Genomic DNA, 24,699 nt, shown 5'->3' on the forward strand with positions numbered 1-24,699 from the left:
AGCAGGGAGGGGGTCGGCGGCGCCCGCTGACGCCCGCCGTCTCCCCCAGCCGTGGGCGTCACGCCGCCCGTGAGGATCGAGACCTCGTCCGCCTCCGTCGCCGAGGGCCAGACGCTGGAGCTCAACTGCATGGTGGCGGGGCAGGGACGTCCCCACGTCGCCTGGTACCGGCGCGGGGCGCCTCTGCCCCCCAACAGCCAGGTACGGAGCCGCGGTGGCAGCGGTGGCAGCGGCGTTGGGGACGAGCGCGTGCCCACCCCGCGTCTCGTCCCCGCAGGTCTCCGGCTCCCGCCTGCGCCTCGTCCGCGTGTCGGCGGCCGACTCGGGCGAGTACGTGTGCCGCGTCAGCTCGGGACCCGCCGCGCAGGAGGCTTCGGTCGTCGTCACCGTGCCCGGCGCCGCCGGCGCCTACTACCGTGAGTGCGGGGCGGAGGGACCGGGCGGACCCCGGCGCCGGGGGGGGGGACACCACCGCCTGCCCTGCCGCCGACCGTCCCTCTCACGTCCCCCCCCCCAGCCCCGGGCGCCCCGCACCCCGTGCGCATCGAGTCCTCGTCCTCCTCCATCGCCGAGGGACAGACGCTGGACCTCAACTGCATGGTGGCCGGTCCGGGCCAGGCCACGGTGACGTGGTACAAGCGCGGGGGACCTCTGCCCGCCGGCCACCAGGTGCGCTTGTCCCCGGCGTGCGACCGTGCCGGCCCCCCGCGGCGTGGGGGGGTCTCACTGGCCAGCGCTCACCCCCCGTCCCTCCGCCGCAGGTTTCGGGCACCCGGCTCCGCATCCCGCAGGTGTCGGCGGCCGACTCGGGCGAGTACGTGTGCCGCGTCACCGCGGCGGGCATCACGCAGGAGGGCTCCCTCGTGGTCACCATCGACGACGGTGCCGCCTACCGTGAGTGCCGTGCTGGGAGTGGGGGGGGGGGGACGCGGGGGCGTTTTACCCTTAACTCTGCCCGCTGCCGCCCCCCGCGCAGCCTCCGGCGTGGCGCCGCCCGTGCGCATCGAGTCCTCGGCGTCCTCCGTCACCGAGGGACAGACCCTGGACCTCAACTGCGTGGTGGCCGGCCAGGGCCAGGCCACGGTGACGTGGTACAAGCGCGGCGGCTCCCTGCCGGCCAAGCACCAGGTAGGGCGAGGGGGGGGGACGCGGCGGGGCAGGGACCGTGGCGCTCGCTGCCCCCGGGGGACACGGGCACCGTCGGCCTCACGTCCCCCCCCGTGGCTCTTGCAGCTCTCGGGGTCCCGCCTGCGGCTCTCGCAGCTCTTGGTGGCCGACTCGGGCGAGTACGTGTGCCGCGTGGGCTCGGGCAGCGGCGCCCGCGAGGCCGCCGTCGCCGTCACCGTCTCCTCCCGTGACGGCTCCAGCTACCGTGAGTGCGGGAAGGGTTGGGGCTGGGACTGGGGTGGGCACCGGGTACGTGCCACCTCCACTGCTCTTCCTCCCTTCCCTTCCCTGCAGGCCTGCAGAGCCCCATCATCTCCATCGACCCGCACAGCATGGCCGTGGCCCATGGCGAGGACGCCACCTTCAAGTGCCGCATCCACGACGGCGCCCGGCCCATCAACGTCACCTGGCGCATGGGGCCTGGCCAGCACTTCCAAGGTAGGGCCATCGCCGTGGTGGACATCACCATGGTGGACATTGCTATGGTGGACATCAGCGTGGTGGGCATCACCGTGGTGGACATTGCTATGGTGGACATCACTGTGGTGGACATCAGCGTGGTGGGCATCGCCATGGTGGACATTGCTATGGCGGACATCAGCGTGGTGGGCATCACTGTGGTGGACATTGCTATGGTGGACATCGCTGTGGTGGACATCACCGTGGTGGGCACTGGTGCTGTCCCCATGGCTGACGCTCACCCGTCCTTCTCCAGACAACGTCAAGATCAGTCCTAATGGCTCGGTGATCTCCATCGCTGGCGCCCACGCTAGCAACCAGGGTGCCTACCACTGCGTGGCCTCCAACCGCTTCGGCATCGCCAGCAGCGTGGTCAACCTCCTGGTGCAAGGTGGGTAGCACCCGCAGGAGCCGCAGCGGCGTCCCGGCCCCCAACCCGCGCCCATGCCCTTCCCTCCTCTTCCTCCAGGTGCCCCCACGGTGTCGGTGATGCCGCCGGGTCCCGTGACGGTGAAGGAGGGCAAGTCCATCAGCCTGGAGTGCCTGGGCCGGGGCGAGCCGCGGCCGCTGGTGCGCTGGAGCCGGGCGGGCTCGCGGCAGAAGGTGGAGCACCAGACGCTGCTGCACGTGGAGAGCCAGGCCGTGCTGCAGCTGGCGCCGGCGAAAGCGGAGCACGCCGGCACCTACGTGTGCACGGCGCACAACGCCCTGGGCTCGGCGCAGGCCCAGGTGGCCGTGAGCGTGGAGACGGCGCGGAGGGCTCCCGGCGCCCCCGAGGTGGTCGCGTCGCCCGCCGTCACCGTGGTGGCCGGCGACACCGCCACACTGAGCTGCTCCGCCACAGGTACGGGCGTCCCCCGCCGTGCCGGCGCTCCCGGTGCCCCGCGGGGACGCCCGGCGCTCACCGGCCGCTCCGTGCCCGCAGGCGAGCCGGCGCCCGCCGTCGAGTGGTCGAAGCTGCGGGCGCCGCTGCCCTGGCAGCACCGGGTGCTCAACGGCACGCTGGTCATCCCCCGCGCCGCCCAGCAGGACTCGGGCCAGTACATCTGCAACGCCAGCAACGCCGCCGGCTTCGCCGAGGCCTTCGTCACCCTCGACGTGGAGAGTAAGGCCGGCGCGGCGCGGGGCGGGCGCGGGGTGCCGCGAGCCGGGGGCGGCCGGCGCCGTGGCCGGGTGGTGTGGGGGCCCGGAGGTGCCCAGCTGGGGCCTCCTTCCCGCATCTCCTGGGCTACTGCTGCCATCCCTCTTCCTGCAAGCATCCATCCCTCCTTCCATCCATGCCTGCTTCCCTCCTTCCATCCATTCCTCCTTCCATCCATTCCTCCATCTCTCCTTCTATCCATCCTTCCATTCCTCCTTCCATCCATGCCTCCTTTCCTCCTTCCATCTATTCCTCCTTCCATCCTTCCATCCATTCCTCCTTCCATCCATTCCTCCATCTCTCCTTCTATCCATCCTTCCATTCCTCCTTCCATCCATGCCTCCTTTCCTCCTTCCATCTATTCCTCCTTCCATCCTTCCATCCATTCCTCCTTCCATCCATTTCTCCATCTCTCCTTCCATCCATCCTTCCATTCCTCCTTCCATCCATGCCTCCTTTCCTCCTTCCATCCATGCCTCCTTCCCTCCTTCCATCCATTCCTCCTTCCATCCATTCCTCCATCTCTCCTTCTATCCATCCTTCCATTCCTCCTTCCATCCATGCCTCCTTTCCTCCTTCCATCCATTCCTCCTTCCATCCATTTCTCCATCTCTCCTTCCATCCATCCTTTCATTCCTCCTTCCATCCATTCCTCCTTCCATCCATGCCTCCTTCCCTCCTTCCATCCGTTCCTCCTTCCATCCATTCCTCCATCTCTCCTTCCATCCATTCTTTCATTCCTCCTTCCATCCATTCCTCCTTCCATCCATTCCTCCTTCCCTCCTTCCATCCATGCCTTCTTCCCTCCTTCCATCTATTCCTCCTTCCATCCATTCCTCCTTCCATCCATTCCTCCATCTCTCCTTCCATCCATCCTTTCATTCCTTCTTCCATCTATTTCTCCTTCCCTCCTTCCATCTATTCCTCCTTCCACCCATTCCTTCTTCCATCCATTTCTCCATTCCTCCTTCCATCTCCCCTCGCTACTTTGTCCCTTGGTCCAGACCCCTCTCCATCACCATCACATCCATCCAACTATCCCTCCCTTCTCTCCCCATCCCTCCCTTCTCTCCCCCATCCCTCCTTTCCATCCACCCGCCCATCCTTCCCTTCCTCCAGCTCTTGGCTCCTGCGTTCCCCTCCTCCGCCCGCACCCCTTTCTCCATCTCGGCTCACGCTCCTCCATCCACCCTTTCCTCGCGGGTCCGTCCATCCCTCGCTCCCCTCCGCACTCCTCCCCGCACGCGTCTCCATCCCTCCGTCGCTGCCCCGACGCGTGCGCCCTTTCGTCCGTCCGTCCGTCCGTCACCCCGTCGCCATGCTCCCGCGTTCCCCGTCCCCCCCCGGCACCCGGCGGGGTCTGACGCGCCGGGGGGCCCCCGCAGCGCCGCCGTACGCCACGAGCCTGCCGGAGGAGAGCGCGGTGCGGGCGGGCGACGCGCTGCAGCTGCAGTGCCTGGCGCACGGCACGCCGCCGCTGCGCTACCACTGGGCCAAGGTGAACGGCAGCCTGCCGGCGCGGGCCGCCCGCCGCGACGGCCTGCTGCGCATCAGCCCCGCGCTGCCCGCCGACGCCGGCACCTACCGCTGCCTCGTCTCCAACCGCGTGGGCACCGCCGAGACCTTCGCCCGCGTCGCCGTCCACGGCGAGCACCCAGGTGAGCGTCCCGCGGGGCGGACGGTCGCCGCCGCCGCCGTGGCACCCCGGGGCGTCACCGCTCGGCTCTCCCCCCACCGCTCCGCAGGTGACGGCGCCGGCGCGGCGCCCGACGGCCCGCCGACGGTGCGCGTGAGCCCCCGGAGCCTCGTCCGGGGGGTGGGCGGCACGGCCGAGTTCACCTGCGCCGTCGCCGGAGACCCCCGGGCGCGCGTCGAGTGGCTCAAGGACGGCGGCGAGCTGCCCCCCGGCAGCAGCGTGCGGGACGGGATGCTGCGGTAAGGACGGTGGCGGCGGTGGGGTGGTGGGGCCCCCGCTGCCTCCGGGGCCGCCCCCGACGCCCCCCTCCGCCATCTCCCCGCAGCCTCCGCGACCTGGACCACAGGGGCCAGGGCGTCTACACGTGCCGGGCCAGCAGCCCCGGCGGGCAGGCCGAGGACAGCGCCACGCTCTCCATCCAGGGTAGGAGCCCGGCGCCCCTCTCCTCCGCGCCCACGGGCACCCCAGGACCTTCCAATTTCTCCTCGTGCCCACAGGCACCCTGGCACCACCTCGATTTCTCCCTGTGCCCATGGGCACCTCTTTACCCCCCAGTCTCTCTTGATACCTTTGGGCACCCCAGGACCCTCCAATCTCTCTCCATGCCCATGGGCACCTCTTTATCCCCTTGATTTCTCCCAATGTCCATGAGCACTTCTTTACCCCCCAGTCTCTCTTGATACCTTTGGGCACCCCAGGACCCTCCAATCTCTCTCCATGCCCATGGGCACCTCTTTACCCCCTTGATTTCTCCCCATGCCCATGGGCACCCTTCGATTTCTCCCTGTGCCCATGGGCACCCTGGTACCCCCCAATCTCTCTTGATACCTTTGGGCACCCCAGGACCCTCCAATCTCTCTCCATGCCCATGGGCACCTCTCTACCCCCTTGATTTCTCCCCATGCCCATGGGCACCCTTCGATTTCTCCCTGTGCCCATGGGCACCCTGGTACCCCCCAATCTCTCTTGATACCTTTGGGCACCCCAGGACCCTCCAATCTCTCTCCATGCCTATGGGCACCTCTCTACCCCCTTGATTTCTCCCCATGCCCATGGGCATCCTGGTACCCTCCGACCTCTCTCCATACCCGTGGGCACCCCAGGACCCCGATGTCCCTCCGTGCCTGTCGGCCCCCCCAAAGCCCCCTGATTTCTCAAGCCCGCGGGCACCCCGTCACCCCGCTGTCTCTCCGCGCGCCCCAGCTCTGCCCAGGGCGCTGATCAACATCCGGACGGCGGTGCAGACGGTGCTGGCGGGCACGGCGGTGGAGCTGGAGTGCCTGGGGCTGGGCGAGCCCAAGCCCCACGTCACCTGGAGCAAGGTGGGCGGCCGCATCCGCCCCGGCGTGCTGGCCAGCGCCGGCACGCTGAAGATCGAGCGGGTGGAGCGGAGTGACGCCGGGCAGTACCGCTGCACGGCCGCCAACGCCGTGGGCGCCGTGCAGTCCCACGTCATCCTCCACGTGCAGGGTGAGCGCGCGCGCGCCGTGTCCGCCGCGGCGGTGGCGATGCCCCATGCTTCCCGGCGCGGCGGCGGCGGCGGCAAACGATCCGTCTCTCCGCAGCTGCCCCCCAAATCGCCGGACAGCCGGAGGTCAAGGAGGTCTCGGTGGGCTCGGCGGCCGTTTTCCCCTGCCTGGCGTCCGGCTTCCCCGTCCCGGAGGTTAAATGGAGCAAAGTGAGTCGGGGCCTGGGGGACGCGGGGACGGTGAGGGCGCCGGGCACCCACGGGTGCTGAGCCGCTGCCGTCGCCGCAGCTGGAGGGAGACCTGCCCGAGGACGCCCGGGTGGAGGGCACCGTCCTCACGCTGCCGGCCGTGCGCTCCGAGGACGCCGGCGTCTACGTGTGCGCCGCCTCCAACCGGCGAGGCCAGGAGACCGCGTTCTCCGTGCTCAGGGTCCGAGGTGAGCACGTGGGTGGGCGCCGGGGCGGACGGGCGCCCGTGCCCGTCACCCTGGCACCCCGTCACCCCCCGCCGCCGCCCCGCAGAGCGCCTGGTGCCCTACTTCACGCAGACGCCCCGCTCCTTCCTGCCGCTGCCCACCATCAAGGACGCCTACAAGAAGTTCGAGATCCGCATCACCTTCCGGCCCGACGCCGCCGACGGTGAGCGCCGCCGGCGCCCCTCGCCCGGCCCCTTCCCTCGCCGCAGCCGCCCCGGCCCTCTCTCATTCGCTCTGTTTCTCCTCCTCCATCCGTCTGTCTGTCTGTCCCTCTCCTCTCTCCTTTAGCTCTTATTCTGTACTCAGGTGAGTGGCTCTGCGCCCCGTTTCGGCGCCCGGGCCGGGTGCCGGCGAGCCGCGGTGCGGGCACCGGGGTGGGGGGGTGTGTGTCCAAACCGGGCTGCGACCGGATCGCCGGTGCTGGAAGGGGCATCCGGGGCATCCGTCGCCCCGGCCGGTGCAGCGGGCGCCCCCGGAGCAGCCGCTCTCCGGGCACCGCCTGCCGCCCCAGCCTCACCCGCTCTCGCCCCCGGCACAGGGATGCTGCTGTACAACGGGCAGAGGAAGAGCAGCGGCGCCGACTTCGTCTCCTTCGGGCTCGTCGGCGGCCGCCCCGAGTTCAGGTGAGGGCCGCGCCGCGTGCCCAAAGCGCCGGGGCTCGTGGGCCGGGCGAAGCCGGTGCCGGCACCCACGCGCCGGGCGCTCTCGCCGCAGGTTCGACGCCGGCTCGGGCATGGCCACCATCCGGCACCCGACGCCTCTCCGCCTGGGCGAGTACCACACCGTCCGCCTCTTCCGCAACCTCACCCAGGGCTCCCTGGCCCTCGACGGCTTCCCGCCCGTCAACGGCACCTCGCAGGTACGGAGCGGCCGGGATGCGCGGTGACCCGGGAGGCGCCGGCTGGTTGTGCTCATCCATCGGCATCCACAGGGCAAGTTCCAGGGGTTGGACCTCAACGAGGAGCTCTACCTCGGCGGCTACCCCGATTACGGCGCCGTGGCCAAGACCGGCCTCGGCAGCGGCTTCGTGGGTGAGTAGCGGCCGCGGGGACGGGCGTCCGGCGGCGCCCGTCGCTGAGCCGCCGCGCTCCCGCAGGCTGCGTGCGCCAGCTCCTCATCCAGGGCGAGGAGGTGATCTTCGGCGAGCCCGACCTGCGGGCGCACGGCATCTCCAACTGCCCCACGTGCCAGGACCGGCCGTGCCAGGTGAGCGGGCGCGGGGACGCCGGCGCCGGTGCCCGATGCCCGGGCGCCGATGCCCTGACGCCTGCGGCCGCCCCCCCCCCCGCAGAACGGCGGCGTGTGCGAGGACGCCGAGAGCAGCGCCTACGTGTGCCGCTGCCCCGCCGGCTTCACCGGCAGCAACTGCGAGTACTCCCAGGCCTTGCACTGCCACCCCGGTGAGTACGGGGCCGGGGCGGGGGCGTCGCGGCGCCCCGCGGGCTCCCCCCCCCCGCCTCACCTCCATCTCCGTCTCGCCGCCAGAGGCCTGCGGGCCCGACGCCACCTGCGTCAACCGGCCCGACGGGCAGGGCTACACGTGCCGCTGCCACCTGGGCAAGTCGGGAGAGAAGTGCATGGACGGTGAGCGCCGGCCGGGGCACCGGCGCGACGGGCGCGGGGCAGCGCCTATCGCCCCAGGGAGATGGGTGCAATGCTGCAACGGGTGCAAGGGAAGGGATATTGCCCTGGGGAGATGGGTGCAATGCTGCAATGGGTGCAAGGGAAGGGATATTGCCCCGGGGAGATGGGTGCAATGCTGCAATGGGTGCAAGGGAAGGGATATTGCCCTGGGGAGATGGGTGCAATGCTGCAATGGGTGCAGGGGAATGGATATTGCCCCGGGGAGATGGGTGCAATGCTGCAATGGGTGCAAGGGAAGGGATATTGCCCCGGGGAGATGGGTGCAATGCTGCAACGGGTGCAAGGGAAGGGATATTGCCCCGGGGAGATGGGTGCAATGCTGCAACGGGTGCAAGGGAAGGGATATTGCCCCGGGGAGATGGGTGCAATGCTGTGATGGGCACGGGGGAGCAGATATCACCCTGAGGAGATGGGTGCAATGCTGCAACGGGTGCAAGGGAAGGGATATTGCCCTGGGGAGATGGGTGCAATGCTGCAATGGGCGCAGGGGAGTGGATATTGCCCCAGGGAGGTGGGTGCAATGGGCGCAGAGGAGCAGATGTCACCCGAGGGAGATGGGTGCGATGGGCATGGGGAGCAGACACCACTTGGGAAGATGGGTGCAATGCCGCCTTGGGCAGGGGGAGGAGGTATCAGCCCGGGGAGAGGGGCACGATGCCGTTATGGGTGCAGGAGAGCAGATATCACCCTGGAGAGACGGGTGCGCTGGGCACGGGGTAGCGGGTATCGCCCCGGGGGCCCCAGCGCGCCGCGGGGACGGGCTGAGGTGCCGCGGGCCCCCCCAGGCGAGGCCGTGAGCGCCCCGTCCTTCGACGGGGAGGGCGCCTTCGTCTCCTACCCGCCGCTGACCAACATCCACCACGAGCTGCGGGTGGACGCCGAGTTCAAGCCGCTGGCGCCCGACGGGCTGCTGCTCTTCAGCGGGGGCAAGGCCGCCCCCGTGGAGGACTTCGTGGCCCTCGCCATGGCCGGCGGGCACCTCGAGTTTCGCTACGAGCTGGGCTCGGGTACGTGCCGGGGCGCGCCGGGGTCCCCGGCGTCACCGGGGGCTCCTGGCACCGCTGGGGTCCCCTGGCATCACAGGGATGCGCGGGCACCACCGGGGTCCCTGAGAACCACTGGGATCCCTGGCCATCACCGGTGTTCCCGGGCACCGCTGGGGTCCCTGGGCATCATTGGGGTCCCTTGGGAACCACTGGGGTCCCTAGCATCATTGGGGTCCCCGGGCATCCCTGGGGTCCCCTGGGAATCACTGGGGTCCCCGGGCATCATTGGGGTCCTCGGGCATCATTAGGGTCCTTGGGCATCATTAGGGTCCTCTGGGAACTACTGGGGTCCCTGGCGTCATTGGGGTCCCCTGGGAACCACTGGAGTCTCTGGGCACCGCTGGGGTCCTCGGGCATCACTGGGGTCCCTTGGGAACCACTGGGGTCCCCTAGCATCATTGGGGTCCCCGGGCATCCCTGGGGTCTCCTGGCATCTCTGGGGTTCCTGGGCATCTCTGAGGTCCCCGGGCGTCACCAGTGTCCCCAGGCATCTCTGGGGTCCCCCGGCACTGCCAGTGCCCCCAGGCCATCGCCAAAGCGGGGCGCCGACGCCGTGCCCCCAAGCAAGCCCGGCGCCGCCCGGCATCCCCACGCCGGCACCGGCAAGCGGGCGAAACGCTCGGGGGCTCGCGGCGCGGCGCCGCCGCCGTCCCCCCCCCCCCCTTCTCCCTCCAGGCCCGGCGGTGCTGCGGAGCCCGGAGCCGCTGGCGCTGGGGCGCTGGCACCGCGTCTCGGCCGAGCGGCTGCACAAGGACGGCACGCTGGTGGTGGACGGCGGCCCGCCGGTGAAGCGCTCCTCGCCGGGCAAGAGCCAGGGCCTGAACCTGCGCACGCCGCTCTACCTGGGCGGCGTGGAGCCCTCGCTGCGCCTGCCCGCCGCCGCCAACGTCAGCGCCGCCTTCCGCGGCTGCATCGGCGAGGTGAGCCGCCCGGGCGATGCGGGTCCCCGCCGGTGGGCGATGCCACGCGCGTGCGCGTGTGTGACCGCCGGCACGCTCCCGTTGCAGGTGTCGGTCAACGGGAAGCAGGTGGACCTGTCCTACAGCTTCCTGCAGAGCCGCGGCGTCGCGCAGTGCCCGGAGAGCTCGCCCTGCGAGCGGGCGCCGTGCCGGCACGGGGGCAGCTGCGTCGCTGCCGGCGCCGGCAGCGCCTTCCGCTGCCTCTGCCGCGACGGCTTCGGCGGTGAGCGCGGGGCCGGCGGGGCGGGTGGTTTTTGGGGGACGCCTCGCCGGCGGGGTGCTGACGCCCGGCTCCGCAGGGCCGCGCTGCGAGCTGCCCGCCGACCGGTGCCTGCTGGGCAACCCCTGCCTGCACGGCGGCACCTGCAAAGCCAACGCCTGCCTCTGCGCCGAGGGCTTCGCCGGCGCCTACTGCCAGCACAGTGAGTGCCGGGGCCGCGGCGGGTGGCCGGAGGGGGGGGGGACACCGCGGTCGCCGAGCCCTGACGCCCCTCTCGCCCCGCGCAGGCTCGGCGCTCGCGGCGCTGGACCGCGACTGGGCGCACGAAGGCAGCGGCGGCGGCGGCAGCAACGGTACGGCGGCGCGGTCCCGGCGCTCCCGCGGCGCCCCGTCCCTCGCCGGGCCCTCGCTCAGCCGTCTCCCTTCCGCAGACGCCCCCGGGCAGTTCAGCGCCGCTTTCCGCGACGGCGGCTACCTGGCTTTGCCCGGCCACCTCTTCCCCCGCGGGTGAGTAGCCGGCGGCACGGCACGGCGCGGCACGGCATGGCACGGTGCCCACCGGCCGCGCCGCCCTGACGCCGCCGGCTCTCGTCGCAGCGCCCCCGGAGCGCCCGAGACGGTGGAGCTGGAGGTGCGGACCGGCAGCGCCGACGGCGTGATCCTCTGGCACGGCGCGGTGAGTGCGGCGAAGCGGGGTCCCCGTCCCCGCTACCGCCGCCGTCCCCGCTCACCGCCCCGCTGTGTGCCCGCAGGAGCCCGGCGAGAGCGGCAAAGCCAAAGACTTCATCGGCCTCGGCCTGAAGGACGGGCACCTGGTGTTCAGGTGAGCGGGCGCCCCGCGCTGCCGGCCCCCGCCGGTGCCACCGCCACCGCCGCCGCCGCGCTGAGACCGGCCTCGCTCTTGCAGCTACCAGCTGGGCAGCGGCGAGGCCACCATCGTCTCCGAAGACCCCGTCAACGACGGCGAGTGGCACCGGGTGACGGTCAGCAGGTGAGTTGGGGAGGGGCGTGCGGGGCGGGGGGCCGCGGCCGGCGCGGGTGCTGACGGTGCCCCCGCAGGGTGGGACGCCGCGGGTGGCTGCAGGTGGACGGTGAGGAGCCCGTGCAAGGAGAGTCGCCGGGCACCAACGTCATGGCCGACACCGAGGGCGACATCTACCTCGGTAGGGCACGGCGGCGGGGGGGACCGGGGCGCCGGGAGAGCGGGGGTGGATGGGGGGCACGGATGGTGCACGGGGTGGGCATGGATGGACGGGACACGGGGTGGGCATGGATGGGACGTGGGGTGAGCATGGATGGGACGTGGGGTGGGCATGGATGGGATGAGCATGGATGGATGGGACATGGGGTGGGCATGGATGGGACGTGGGATGAGCATGGATGGATGGGACACGGGGTGGGCATGGATGGGACACGGGGTGGTTATGGATGGATGGGACATGAGGTGGGCACAGATGGGACATGGGATGGACACAGATGGGACACGAGGTGGGCACAGATGGGACATGGGGTGGACATGGGTGGGACGTGGGGTGGTCATGGATGGATGGGACGTGGGGTAGGCAGAGATGGGACATGGGGTGGCTATGGATGGATGGGACATGAGGTGGGCACAGATGGGACATGGGATGGACACAGATGGGACACGAGGTGGGCACAGATGGGCACGGACGGTGCACGGGTGGGTGTGGGCGCCCCAGGGTGCCCTCACCCGGGCGCCCCGGCCCTGCCGTCCCACGCCGGTCCCCGCAGGCGGCGCCCCGGACCCCCGGAGCCTCACGGCCGGCAAGTTCGTCTCAGGAATCACCGGGTGCCTCCGGGGCCTGGTGCTGGCGCCCGCCAGCGCCCCCCGGCACCCCGTCGACCTGCGGCACCGGGCGGCGGGCGGCACCGCGGTCCCCGAGTGCCCCTCGTAGCCCCGCGCCCCCCACGCCGCCCCCACCACCACCACCACCACCCTGCTGCAGCGCCCAGAATTTGAGGGGGGATTTTTTTTTTGTTTTGTTTTGTTTTTCGATTTTTATTTTTTATTTTTATTTTTATTTTTTTTTGCAAAAAGCCAAGAGGACAAACGGTGCTCGGCCGCCACCGGGGGGGCTTCGCCGCCCGGGGGGGGGGCCCCGCCAAATGTTTACACTGCCCTGACCCGTGCCGGCGCGGCCGGGCGCCTCCTGGGGTGGCCCCGGGGCGTTATTTGGGGGAGGGGGGGGCACCCCCTCCCCGCGGCGCGCTGTTCGCGGGGACGCCTATTAAAGGAGAGAGAAGGACTGCGCCTGGAGTGCGGCGCCCTGCCGGGGGGCCGGGGCAGGCGGAAGGGAGCGGGGAGGATGGGGGTCCCGGGGGGGTACAGATGGGGGTCTGGGGAGGGATGGATGGTGGTCCAGGGGGGTATGGAGTTAGGGGTCTGGGGGGGTATGGTTGGGGGTCCATGGGGGTATGGATGAGGGTCTGGGGAGGTATGGATGGGGGGTCCAGGGGAGTATGGATGGAGGTCCATGGGGTTATGGAGCTAGGGGTCCAGGGGGGTATGGATGGGGGTCTGGGGAGGTATGGATGGGGGGTCCAGGGGGGTGTGGATGAGGATCTGGGAAAGTATGGATGGGGGTCCAGGCAGATATGGACCTGGGGGTCTGGGTGGTGTGGACGGGAGGTCTGGAGGGGTATGGATGGGGGTCTAAGAGGGTATGGAGTTAGGGGTCGGGGGGGTATGGATGGGGGTCTAAGGGGGCATGGATGAGGGTCTGGGGGGATATGGATGGGGGTCCAGGCAGATATGGACCTGGGGGTCTGGGTGGTGTGGACGGGAGGTCTGGAGGGGTATGGATGGAGGTCCATGGGGTTATGGAGCTAGGGGTCCAGGGGGGTATGGATGGGGGTCTGGGGAGGTATGGATGGGGGGTCCGGGGGGTGTGTGGATGAGGGTCTGGGAAGTTATGGATGGGGGGTCCAGGGGGGTATGGATGGAGGTCCATGGGGGTATGGAGCTAGGGGTCCAGCAGGGTATGGATGGGGGTCCAGGCAGATATGGACCTGGGGGTCTGGGTGGTGTGGATGGAGGTCCATGGGGGTATGGAGCTGCGATCCGGGGGGGTATGGATGGGGGTGCAGGGGAGTATGGACTTTAGGGTCCAGGGGGGTATGGATGGGGGTGCAGGGGGTATGGCTGAAGGTCCAAGGGGCTCTGGACAGGAGAGTCCAGGGAGAAGGGGATCCGGGGGGCACGTAAGGGGGTTGCGGGGGGGGGGTTGGACCCACGTGGGGGAGGGGGCCGTGGGCTCGGGTGAGGCATGGACAAGGTGCGGGTGGAGCGACCTGTGCATTTGGGACGGAAAGGACCCAGGCGTCCGGGGCGGGACGGGACGGGACGGGACGGGGAGCGGCCGGTGCCGCCACGTGGGGGCCGCGCCGCGGCCTGGCCACGCCCATTGGGGCGCCAAGGCCACGCCCCCTTCCGCGCCGGGGCACGCCCCCCGGGCCCGCCCCCCAGCGCCGGGGCGGGAGCCCGGCGTCGCGCTCTGGTGGCGTCAGCGCGTCGCGCGGCGTGTCGTCACCGGCCGTGACGGCGGCGGCGGCGGCGGCGGGGAGGGGCTGGGCCGGGCCGGGCCGGGCCGGACCGGGCCGTGCGGGGCCGCGGCCGCGGGGGGGCCGGAGCCGGAGCCGGAGCCGGGGCCGGAGCGGCGATGGCGCCGCGGCTGCAGCTGGAGAAGGCGGCGTGGCGCTGGACCGAGACGGTGCCGCCCGAGGCGGTGGCGCAGGAGCACATCGAGGCGGCCTACCGCGTCGGGCTGGAGCCCTGCCAGCGCGGCGCCTGCCGGTACCGGGCCCGGCCCCCCCCCCCACCTCCCCCGCCGCCGCCTGCCGCCTCCCGCGTCCCTTCCCCGCCGCCGCCTGCCCGCGGCGCCCCGCTCCCTCCTCCCCGCGCCGCGGGGCGCCGTCTCCGCCCTGCCCCGCGGCCCCTCGCCCCCTTCCCCGCGCCCCACATCCCCCCCCCCCGGGCCCTACATCCCCCCCCGGGTTTTGGGGGGGGGTCCTGTCCCTCGGGGTGCGGGGTGCCCTCCTGCGGGCCCCCCAAGGGGGGTGGGTACCCCGTATCCTCCCCGTATTTTGGGGGCTGGGAGATCCCCCCCCCCATTCCCTTCCCTGGGTCCCCCAGCGTTGTGGGGACCCCATCTTCCCCCCCCTCCCCCCAAATCCCGTCCCCTCCGGGTCCTCCCTGCGTCCGGGTCTCTGGGGGGACACGCGGTTCCCCCTCTGGGTGCCCCAAGGTTTGGGGACCCCGTATGCTCCTGTCCCTTGGGGTCTGGGGGAGCCTCCCCCGTTCCCTTCTCGGGGGCCCCCCATCCCCCAGGGTTGTGGGGACCCCGCATTTCTCCCTCTCCCTGCCAGGGTCCCCCAACCCCCCGGGTAGCGGTCTCCCCTGAGGTCCCCCATTTTTCCTCTCTAGTTCCCCATCCTTTAGGCTCTCCCCATCCTTTTAGGGTTGTGGGGGACCCCCCCCACCCCCCCCCTCTTGTCCCCCCTCCGTGCTTTTGGGGTTGTGGGGAGCCCCCAGGGCCCCACTTTTAAACACCACCCCCCCCAAGGAACATTGCTGCCTCCCCGGGGTGACAGTTGGGGCTGGTCCTGGTTCCGCAGGAGGAACTGCCGGGGGAACCCCAACTGCCTGGTGGGCATCGGGGAGCACGTGTGGCTGGGCGAGATCGACGAGAACAGCTTCCACAACATTGACGACCCCAACTGCGAGCGCCGCAAGAAGGTAGGGCCTGGCCCCCTGCCCCCCCCAGACACCCCCTGCCCTGCGTGGCCGGGGTCGGCCCCTGGGGAGGTGAAGCCTGCCCATATCCTAGGAGTTTGGGACCAACCCTTAGAAAGGTGAAGCCCAGCATGAGAAAAGATCTGGTGTCTTCCGCCCTGGGTGCGAGCGGCTCCCGGGAGCTGGGATCTGCCGTTTCGGGGGCCGTTGCTGATGTCCTGTAGGTGATCCATGACCCGCAGGCGAAGTGATGCTAGTGCAGCCTTTCCCTGATAAACAGCCTGCCTCTGGGCAAGAGGAACGTGTGCCGAAACCCCTGGAAGAAAACTTCTTGATCGCTCGATCATAAATTTGTGCCTTTTTGACTCAGAAGGGAAACGAGAGGATTTTTCTCTGGAATCCCTCTAAACAGAAACCCCCTTGATATTAATAACCCATTGCAAGCTCAGTTAAAGGTAATAGAGCAGAACAGCTGACCCAACTGTTGGATTTCTCTGTGTGCTGCTTTGGAGTAGCGAGTTACATGTGTTGCTTTCTTTTTTATGCTAGAATGCGTTCGTGGGCTTAACGAACCTCGGAGCCACGTGCTACGTGAACACTTTCTTGCAGATGTGGTTTCTTAACTTGGAGCTTCGGCAAGCCCTTTACTTGTGTCCCAGCACCTGCAGCGAGTACACGACTGGCGAGGGCATCCCAAAAGACAAAGGTCAGTGGAAGGTCGTAACAGCTGTCCGTACCTTTTCCTTGGGGTAAACGGAAGGTGTTTGGCTCATTTGAGCGCAGAGGAATTTCATCGGCGTAGTGAAACACCTGCAACTTGCGTGTCCTCTGACACGGGTTATCGCTCTGCTTTACAGTCAGAATAGTAATAAATGTCACATCCGAATAAGTAGAAAAGGAAGAATTGCGATGTTTGCTTTTATATTTTAAAAGTGCCTTAGCAAGGTGATTAGCAAGGTGCTTCTTTTCACCGTTATTTCTAAAACCTGATGCGGCATTCATTTTCTGATAGCGTTTGTCACTGGAATTGATGGCTGGAGTAATAACTATTTGTCCTATCTGCAGAGCACGCTGCTCTCTTTAAGTACTTGACCTAGCTTTTAGGAGCAAACCAACCTAAACCATTCTTTACCAGAGTTATTTTTAAATTGGGGTGAGTTGATCTGGTTGAAAACTTGTTTTAGTGTTCCTTTTTTTTTTTGCCAAGATGCTTCACGGCTTAATGATGATAGTGGAGCAAGCGAGGGAGTGGCTTTTGCTACCATGGAGCTGCACCTTGTCCCATGAGAGGACAAGCATTTCGGTACCCAGTAGGCACGAGACTTTAAGTGCCAGCGCAGTAGACCTGACGGGCTTGGGTGAGATATGGTTTTGTGTTGTATACAGCGCTCTAGACGTACCTTGAGTTAGTACAGCTGCCTGATTTCTTCCGGTCCTGTTTTTACAGTATTTTGTGAATGACGTGCTGCCATTTGGTTTAAATAAGAAGTTGCTATGTGGTAATCAGCACATGCTGCTTAAACTCTTTACTAGCAGCTCACGTTAGGCACTGTGGGATATTTGGCCTGAGCTGTGACTTAGCTGTCGTAACTAGTACTAACTGTTTCAGGTCTCATGATTAAAAATGTTTATTAAAAAACAAACAAACAAACTTTTGCTCCTAATCATTAAGCTTACGTGTGTAAACAACAAAGAAAAAGCAAATTACTTTAACTGAACGGTTTTATCTTGAAATGAGAAAACGTAACTCGCTAATAACTTGTGTGACTTGTTTTGTGCTAGACTACGAGCCTCAGACCATTTGTGAACACCTCCAGTACTTATTTGCCTTGCTGCAGAACAGTAAAAGGCGATACATCGATCCTTCTGGGTTTGTGAAAGCGCTAGGCTTGGACACAGGACAGCAACAGGTACGCTTGAGACAGACGTCTTCCTGATGGGCTCCCCCTGATGCGCTCTCTTTTCTGACCGCCTTTGCCTAGGGACGAGTAATTACCTTCTTTAAAGGAGCGGGAAACTGCCCTTTTCTGTTATTCTGCCGTCTCCGAGCGGTGATCTCTTGCTCAGCCTCATTTGTGCAAATACAAAGGGACAAGTGGTGCTCCAGGCCCTTCCTGTCCTTGTGCAGGGACAGCGGGAGCCCAGGGCCCCGGCGCAATGGGACGGGGCGTTAGCGGGTGATTAACCGTGGCACCGCAGAGCAGCCTTCGGGGTGGGAGCAGGCTGCGAGGAAGGTGCCTGGGCTGCTCCTCCCGCGCCTGGGGGCAGGGGGAAAGGCTTTGGGGCCCGGAGTTTGGGGTCGTTTGGGGGGCTGAGGCCGGAAGGGCTGCAGCAGGATGAGGCGCAGCGGGGGCGAGAGGCGCTGGGGGCCAGCTGGAAGGCCCAGGGAGGTTGCTGCAGCGCTGCGGCTGGTCGGCAGCAGCCTCGCGCTGAGCCTGGTGAAGCCGGGAACGAGGTTTTGCTCTTGCTTTGATTAGAGATGACGGGAGCAGGGATGTGAGTCAGGAGCAGGGATGTGAGTTGCGGCTAGCTGGACTTGGATGTGTTACGGGGAGGACCTGAAGTTCAGGCAGGAGGGAGGAAGTTAGAGAGATTTGCAAGTTCTCTGCAGGGACGGTGTGTCTGGGGCGGAGAAAGCGTGCGGCAGAGAGGTGTGAGCACCTGCCGGACTATCGTAAAAGTTGAAGAGGACTTAGGAAAAGGATATGTCTTGAAAGAAAGCTTTGAGAAGTAGGGGGACCATTGGAGGAAGAACGTGAGGGTGAGGAGTGGAAAGTCGCTCCGAGTCCCTGGGAGGGAAGTGGCCATTAAAGACTGGTGATATGAAAGGAGAGTAAAGTGCTGCGTGCGGTTTTAACAGCTGCGAGGAGTGGAGAGGAGGCCTGCAGGCTTGCAGCGGACATGGCAGTGCAGAGGTTAGAATTTGGAGAGGCAGCAGGTGCCAAGGGTAGGATGGGTGGGAGAGAGTTTGTTTTATAAAGGAGAGAGCCAAAGGAGAGTGAGGGTGGGAGAGGGAACAAAGAAAATTGGGTACTGGGGGAAAGGGAGGCCCTGAGACGAGTGTGGAGAAGCCCCTGAGTCTTGCGGGAGGAGCGGAAGGACGTGAAAGCCATGGGGCAGCTTCTCAGTTTTCCTTTGGAGGAATCTGAGAGTTAGAGGGAGAAGTGGAAGCAGCAGGGCAGGAGGCTTGAGGGCACGGAGGTGGCAAAAAAGCAGCCATGGTGTTTGGTGAAATTGGAAAAGGAGAGTGAACTGTGCTGCTGGGACTACGTCCGTGTCGGTGGAGCTATCGCTCGTGTGAGCTGGTGCAGCTTGGCAAGAGTCATCCCATCTCTGCTTACCTGTTGTCTCTCTCTGACATGGCTAAGCCCTATAATTCGAGCAGGAATAGCTTGTATCATACGCCAAGGCTTTGACAAATGAGTGTTAGCGGGATAAAGAGGTGGGACGCAGAGATTTACTCTCCTGCCAAACCGTACTGTGGCAGAGGAAGATTAATACTCTGTAAATTATTCCGATGTTCCCTACTGGATAAGGATGTTCTGAACCTGTTGTCCACAGTGCTGTAGTCAAATGGGGTAGAGAAATGGTTCGTGTAACTGCTCCTGGACAGCAGAGGCTAATGCCGGTATGCAAGGTGGAGTCACGAAGGGATTTATGCGATTAACAAGCTGCTGGGGATTTTTGGTTTTGTTTTGTTTTGTTTTTTTTCCCCCTCCTTCTCAGGATCCTGCAAATAGCAGGGCAGAAGTCAAACCACCCTGAGCTATTGGCCAGGAGCCAACTTAACTCATGCTGCAGTCTCACGCTGGGGGCCTTGTGCTCCTTTTAGGCAAATTCCTCTTTTCTTTAGTTCTCCTGACTGGTCTTTTTCTATTCAGCGCACGCTGGAGTTTCTGTGCGGCCTATGTGTAGGACTCCGTGTAATTTGCAGTAAATTAGCGACGAGGTTGTGATTGCGCTTTGCGCTGCAGTGTATTGTTAATGAACTTGGCTTTCTGTTCTAGGATGCCCAGGAGTTTTCAAAGCTGTTCATGTCCCTGCTAGAAGATACTTTATCCAAACAAAAAAATCCAGATGTTCGAAACATAGTGCAAAAGCAGTTCTGTGGAGAATATGCATATGTCACGGTGTAAGTATTTGGTCTTTGGGAAGAAGCTTTCTGTAAATATTTAAACATTTTAGGAGAATTTGAGCAGGAGAGATTCCTCTTCACAGCTGTAGAAGGCAGGTAAACTTCTCCTGAAATGTTGTGTGACAAATAGGGCTTCGCCGTGTTTTGTTTAGCTTTCAGGTTTCCTTAAGAATCCAATTCTGTGCATGTGTTGCTGCAGTTTGCCAGATGCTTTTAGTCTATTAATAAAAATTTGCTAATGAAAATCTCAGTGAGTTAATGGAACGTAAAGTCCTGGAGCCAAAAATTATGGTACTTGGATGTCATTAAACTCGGGAATGAAATGGGTACGGAGCTGTGAATTTCACCTGGAAAAGCTATAAAACGTTATATATGAGTTGTAAACAGACACTCCTGTTTTTCCTGGTCAATGCTATTATCCTGTTTACACCACGCTGTAGAGCGGTTGTGGTGTAGAGGCGTACCATATTAGGTCTGACTTAAACAGGCTTTTTCTCCTGGTTTTATAGCTCGAGTGTTAGTTTACTGATGGCTGGGCAGTTAGGACGCATGAACCAGTGAACTGATCTCATGTAAACTTTTTTTTTTTCATTCCAGCTGCAACCAGTGTGGCAGGGAGTCCAAACTTGTGTCTAAATTTTATGAACTGGAGTTAAATATCCAAGGGCACAAGCAGTTGACAGACTGTATTACGGAGTTTCTTAAGGTACAAGCTCATTGTTTTGGGTTTTTTTTTTTTTTGAGTCTTGCTATTCTTAATAGTGCCAGCAAAGCACTGCTTAGCAAGGTGCTTCGATTCCCTTCTTCTATTAACAGCTTTTGAGGTTGATATTACAGCAAAGTGGGCAGCTGAGATCGAGTTTTCTCAGTGGGATGAATGCAAAGGGAACGATTTCGCTGTGGACCCAGAAAATGAAGACTGAGTCATGCACCTGTGAAGCGAATGAGCAAGGGGTGCCTCTGTACCCAGAGTGTAACGTGTGGACGTGTTGCACCTTTTAAAAAACACTTTGAAGTCACGTGTTTAATGATTGTGTTTTCCCAGCAAAGTTGATATGACAGAAACGCATACAAAAAGTCCCTGCACGCTTTGTCGTGAGTAGTACAGGAAGAAGAGTTGTTTTCTGTGTTTTCTGTATCGGTGCTCGTCTACATAGCAACAGGAGCCTTTCCCCTTCTCTAAAACGTGTTCTTAAAAAATACTAGCAAGGCCCCAGAATAGCTTTAGGAATGACTCTTAATTGAACTTGAAAATTGAAAAGCTCTTAAATGGCTGGCGTGCTAAAAGTTCAAGGCGTGGATTCAAATAAATATATTTAGGGCAGAACTAACCTGAAATGTAACTCTGTAGCTGAGGCTTAACCTGGCTGTTGTGCAGAGCCTTTGCTGATGCACTCAGCAAACCGGTTGCTCTGCTCATGAAAGGTCTGCTGAGAAAGAAAGCACGTGCACTGAAGGGCAGCCGTCTCCACAGACTCCAGTACTTCTGCCCTGCAACAGTAAACTTCAAGTTTGTCTGGTCTTCCTTTAAATGAAACAGCTGGTGGTCTTTTTTTAGGGTTGTTGGAGTTCTCCTCTTGCCCGATCGTGATATCGGCTCTACTTAGACATAGACTCTTATTTCCCAGTGATGTTTGCTTGGCTGAGCACAAGAGAATTGTAGTTTCCAGGCTAAAACGTGGGCTTTACATTAACTTGGTCCATGTGATCTCATTAAAGGGTGAGTTTTTCCATAGCCTTCGTGATAGAAACCAACTTCATGAACTTCAGTCAGGTGGAGAACAAGCCTGACGGCTTTGTAAGCTACCTGAGCACTGGAACTAGGGCTTGCTTCAGTCTAAAAGACTGTTCTTTTCCTTGAACTGAGAGCAGCCTGCTAACTCTATGCTGTAAAGCACATCAACTAAAAGGGTTGTGCGCTTTTAGCCTGGAGAATATTTTGGAAAGCAGCTCAATAGAGACTTAAATGGTTAAAAGAACTTTAATGCTGTTAAATCTCCATCTAGCAAATAGGTCGTAGAGTTACTGTTGTTCGTAGAGTTACTGTTGAGTGGTAACTTGTTCTCAAGACTTTTCTTTTTGCCTCCTGGTCAGGAAGAAAAATTAGAGGGGGACAATCGTTACTTTTGCGAAACCTGTCAAAGCAAGCAGAACGCCACAAGGAAGATCAGGCTGCTAAGTCTTCCGTGTACGCTCAACCTGCAGCTGATGCGTTTTGTATTTGACAGGTGAGCTTCTCCTGGCACGCGTGCATGTGCTGTAAAAGTAGGAGAGGCCTGAGTTACTCGGAAGCTCTGTGGAAAGACATCTGCTCTACTCTTTCCACATTGATTTTAGATATTGAGAATCGGAATGCGCGCGCGTGGCTTTTCTTGGGTTGCTTGGTGGGTTTCAGGAAAGTTATTTTGAGACATGAACCATTATTATTGTCCCCTGACACCTGTAGCTGAAGTTTGGTTGTTTGTTCTCACACAGACAAACCGGCCATAAGAAGAAGCTGAACACCTACATCGGCTTCTCTGAGCTGCTTGACATGGAGCCTTTCATGGAGCAAAAAAGTGAGTTGTGCTCTACGTGCTCGTTCACGGTAACCGCACGGCTCTTGACGCAATCTTGCCTGAATTCCCTTTTGATTGAAAAGAATGTCAAGAGTGGTTTGAAGCTGCATTTCAAACAAAAAATCACAAGTGCCTTGCTAAACAGGTTGTGGAAGCTAGGAGCTTCGAATAAAGCTGTGTAGAGGTCTTGGAGAGAGATGAGTTCAAGTGCAGCCTTTGTTTGCTGTCTTGCAAAATCAAGAAAGAAAAGATCTGTCCTGTTTTGCCCAGAGGGCTAAATAACTGCCGTTTTCCTTTCAGATGGCGTCTATGTGTATGAGCTTAGTGCCGTCCTCATACACAGAGGTGTGAGCGCGTACTCCGGGCACTACATCGCCCACGTGAAGGATCCACAGACGGGCGAGTGGTACAAGTTTAACGACGAAGACATAGAAAAGATGGAGGGGAAGAAATTGCAGTTGGGGATTGAGGAAGATCTAGGTAAAACCTTTAAGTTGTGAGTGCCCTTTTAAAATAACTCTTTTCACCAAAAAACATGGAGGCTGAGTACGTGGAGGACCTGATACTCTTAAAACAAACTGCTCCTACATGTGATTTCACATCCTAAAAGCAACGCATGAAACTGCAGTTCTGTTAACTGCAGCCAGATTTTCTTCACTCCAGCCCTCATGCGAGTGTTTATGCATACCTCGTGATCATTTCCTCTACTCTAGTTTTTCTCTTGCTTTGCCTCCTGGCAGATAACATGCTGATAACCCGGGCAGCAGTTGCCTATCAGGGTAATGCAGGCAGGCTGCTGCTTCCTTGGCCAGTATGCAAAGAGAGGCGTTAGGAACAGATAACAAGGTTACTTTCAGTTTCCTTAACATGTTATGTTTTTATTTCCACTGAGGCGTCTACTCTTAAACATTTGAGGAGGCAGTAAAAAGTCTTTATAAAAACCTTGATCAAAATAATGTACGAGAAGCCAAAATTGCCTTTTTACTTTGCGTTTTTGCTTTGCACGCTTCTCATCCTTCTGTTCTGCCGTTGTTGGCTTGCCTTGTGCTGGTGCCCTCCTGCTGCCCCGGATAACCTTGCCTGTCTGTTACCTGGACGCTGTAGGGTCTTGATTTCCCTGTACTCGCCGGAGAGCTTAGGCTGAGACTAGCATTGCTGGTATCTCAGTCTGCAATCAATACGTAGTAGCTGTCCACTTTTAAATTGACAGTTTAAGTGCCTGGATTTGCAGTTGCTCAGTGTTCTTCCCCGATTGTCAGCGCAGAACACTTTGCAGTATCGGGAAACGGGGAAATTAATGCCAGAAATTTTGCCTAAAATGTAAGTGATCTCTTTCCAGAAACATTCCCCCACCAGGACACTCACGCTTTGCTGCATCTCCAACACCAATAGTTGGACTTTCCAAAATGTTGACTTTGTTTAAAACATCTGTAAATAATAGCTTAATGAGAAGACAGATTTATCGGTTCCCTGCGTTTGTTCTGAAAACCCGTCAGCCTGAGCGCACCCCTAAGCAGATGTGGGGTGCTAGCTTGCCTCTCCTGTTTGCTTCCATGCATGTATCTGCCTGATGCCACTTAATTTTCAGCTATCTTACTCGTAAACTTCTTGCGTTTTGTCACAACTTGCCTAAACGCAGGCTCCCACCAGAGCAGCAACGTCATCCTGTTTATGCTTGACTGCCACTAACTTGCAACCCAATTGTGAAGCTGGCTAGACATCTAGTGGTGTAAGATAGAAAAATAAGCCCTGAGAGGAAATAAAGGCTTCTCAGCCTTTCTTTTTAGCCTCCCGCGTTACCCAGTGTAACAAAATAATATGCGAGTAAACTACTGTGCCCTCAATCCTGTGCAGGTTTATGCTTAAGCACAAGTAAGTATTCTCGCTGAAATACAAAACTGCTTTAAGAATGTAAGTAAAATGTGTTTAGAAGTCTCTGCAGGCTGGAAAGCCTTAATATATATATTAAGTGCTAAGCAAAATGCTGGAGTTGTAATCTCATTTGCCTGTTCCAAGCAAAACTGGAGTTCGGGAGTCTCCTTCATTGCAAATGCATGCAGCAGCGGGAGAAGTTCGGTAACGTAAACCAGAGGTCTGCTGTAGGGGAGAGTCCTGAAGTCTGACCGTGCAGATGGGAACAATTTTTAAATACTTGGAGAAACTGCAAATAAAATCTGTCTAGGAAATCCCCTGGACAGTGTGGTGGGGAATGCACATGAGTTTTTCCAGAATTTAAATACAAAAAAGTTTCTTTTTTTTTCCCCGTTTCTTGTTCTATTAAGTGTTTGACCAACAGAGGCTTTTCCTTTCTTTAAAAATAAAGGCCTGTTTGGTTTTTGAAGCTGCAGCTGTAGATAAGCATTCTAGTCAGGTTTCTTTGCCTGGCAGTCTGTCTGGAAATGGCACATTAGCCTGTTTTATATGGCCACATTCTTCATCTCGGTGAAAGCCGGCATTGGAATCAGATGCTCTGAAGTGACCATTTCCCTGGCTGTTCAGTTCCTAAAGGTTTTGTTGCCCAATAGACTGGTGCATATTTTTTTACATACCCAGTCATGTGTAAGTATATTTTTTTCCCCCCCCCCCGAGGATTGGACTCTGTTCTTTGGTGTCAAGACACCAACACTAATGAGGACAGGAGGCAGGGGGAAGAAAGGATGCTTTTGCAAAGGCTGCTTCTTGGCTCGCTGAGGCTGGGCTTAGTCAGAGGGAGAAGAAAGGCTCTCTTAGAGGGCACTTCAGAGCAGGATCCGAACTCGGCGCCTCTGAATTGCCCCGGATCCGGCAACGCTAGAGGGATTTGAGTCTTGCTTGGATAAAGTTCGCCTGTGCCGTGCGCGCGAGGCTCCTGCCAGCCTGGTGCTCCGCAGAGGGAGGCCTGCCAGGGCGCAGCGCACGGTGAGAGGGGAGCTGGCTAGATGGCAAACTCGGCCCGTTAAAGGCGAGCCAGTAAGCGGGCTTGTGTGTTTATTATTCT

The 24,699-nt window shown here is 61.3% G+C and overlaps 2 protein-coding genes across 5 annotated transcripts in view; both read left to right on the forward strand.

Moving 5' to 3' along the window:
* HSPG2 (heparan sulfate proteoglycan 2) overlaps positions 1 to 12,543 on the forward strand; it is a 35,605-nt gene extending 23,062 nt beyond the window's left edge. The window contains exons 60-93 of the mRNA XM_067311105.1: positions 50 to 201; positions 278 to 416; positions 518 to 669; positions 762 to 894; positions 977 to 1,128; positions 1,234 to 1,372; positions 1,462 to 1,605; positions 1,883 to 2,017; positions 2,096 to 2,470; positions 2,552 to 2,731; positions 4,153 to 4,425; positions 4,513 to 4,702; positions 4,789 to 4,886; positions 5,667 to 5,933; positions 6,029 to 6,141; positions 6,221 to 6,368; positions 6,454 to 6,570; positions 6,946 to 7,030; positions 7,122 to 7,266; positions 7,339 to 7,438; positions 7,504 to 7,613; positions 7,699 to 7,807; positions 7,893 to 7,991; positions 8,837 to 9,058; positions 9,773 to 10,017; positions 10,105 to 10,279; positions 10,356 to 10,478; positions 10,564 to 10,629; positions 10,708 to 10,783; positions 10,874 to 10,952; positions 11,029 to 11,099; positions 11,184 to 11,267; positions 11,336 to 11,439; positions 12,029 to 12,543. Of these exons, the coding sequence (XP_067167206.1) occupies positions 50 to 201; positions 278 to 416; positions 518 to 669; positions 762 to 894; positions 977 to 1,128; positions 1,234 to 1,372; positions 1,462 to 1,605; positions 1,883 to 2,017; positions 2,096 to 2,470; positions 2,552 to 2,731; positions 4,153 to 4,425; positions 4,513 to 4,702; positions 4,789 to 4,886; positions 5,667 to 5,933; positions 6,029 to 6,141; positions 6,221 to 6,368; positions 6,454 to 6,570; positions 6,946 to 7,030; positions 7,122 to 7,266; positions 7,339 to 7,438; positions 7,504 to 7,613; positions 7,699 to 7,807; positions 7,893 to 7,991; positions 8,837 to 9,058; positions 9,773 to 10,017; positions 10,105 to 10,279; positions 10,356 to 10,478; positions 10,564 to 10,629; positions 10,708 to 10,783; positions 10,874 to 10,952; positions 11,029 to 11,099; positions 11,184 to 11,267; positions 11,336 to 11,439; positions 12,029 to 12,192 (4,964 nt within the window). The 3' untranslated portion in view covers positions 12,193 to 12,543. The remainder of the gene's footprint in view (positions 1 to 49; positions 202 to 277; positions 417 to 517; positions 670 to 761; positions 895 to 976; positions 1,129 to 1,233; positions 1,373 to 1,461; positions 1,606 to 1,882; positions 2,018 to 2,095; positions 2,471 to 2,551; positions 2,732 to 4,152; positions 4,426 to 4,512; positions 4,703 to 4,788; positions 4,887 to 5,666; positions 5,934 to 6,028; positions 6,142 to 6,220; positions 6,369 to 6,453; positions 6,571 to 6,945; positions 7,031 to 7,121; positions 7,267 to 7,338; positions 7,439 to 7,503; positions 7,614 to 7,698; positions 7,808 to 7,892; positions 7,992 to 8,836; positions 9,059 to 9,772; positions 10,018 to 10,104; positions 10,280 to 10,355; positions 10,479 to 10,563; positions 10,630 to 10,707; positions 10,784 to 10,873; positions 10,953 to 11,028; positions 11,100 to 11,183; positions 11,268 to 11,335; positions 11,440 to 12,028) is intronic.
* Positions 12,544 to 13,905: 1,362 nt separating this feature from the next.
* USP48 (ubiquitin specific peptidase 48) overlaps positions 13,906 to 24,699 on the forward strand; it is a 32,943-nt gene continuing 22,149 nt past the window's right edge. The window contains exons 1-9 of one of the 4 annotated variants that reach the window (XM_067311038.1): positions 13,906 to 14,090; positions 14,912 to 15,032; positions 15,579 to 15,735; positions 16,812 to 16,939; positions 19,037 to 19,161; positions 19,762 to 19,870; positions 21,259 to 21,392; positions 21,640 to 21,722; positions 22,023 to 22,202. In XM_067311038.1, coding sequence (XP_067167139.1) covers positions 13,957 to 14,090; positions 14,912 to 15,032; positions 15,579 to 15,735; positions 16,812 to 16,939; positions 19,037 to 19,161; positions 19,762 to 19,870; positions 21,259 to 21,392; positions 21,640 to 21,722; positions 22,023 to 22,202 — 1,171 coding nt within the window. In that variant the 5' untranslated portion in view covers positions 13,906 to 13,956. The remainder of the gene's footprint in view (positions 14,091 to 14,911; positions 15,033 to 15,578; positions 15,736 to 16,811; positions 16,940 to 19,036; positions 19,162 to 19,761; positions 19,871 to 21,258; positions 21,393 to 21,639; positions 21,723 to 22,022; positions 22,203 to 24,699) is intronic. The other 3 variants (XR_010886400.1, XM_067311036.1, XM_067311037.1) reach the window with 3 other exon arrangements.

Source organism: Apteryx mantelli, chromosome 26 (genome assembly GCF_036417845.1).
Source record: "Apteryx mantelli isolate bAptMan1 chromosome 26, bAptMan1.hap1, whole genome shotgun sequence".
Taxonomy (NCBI): domain Eukaryota; kingdom Metazoa; phylum Chordata; class Aves; order Apterygiformes; family Apterygidae; genus Apteryx; species Apteryx mantelli.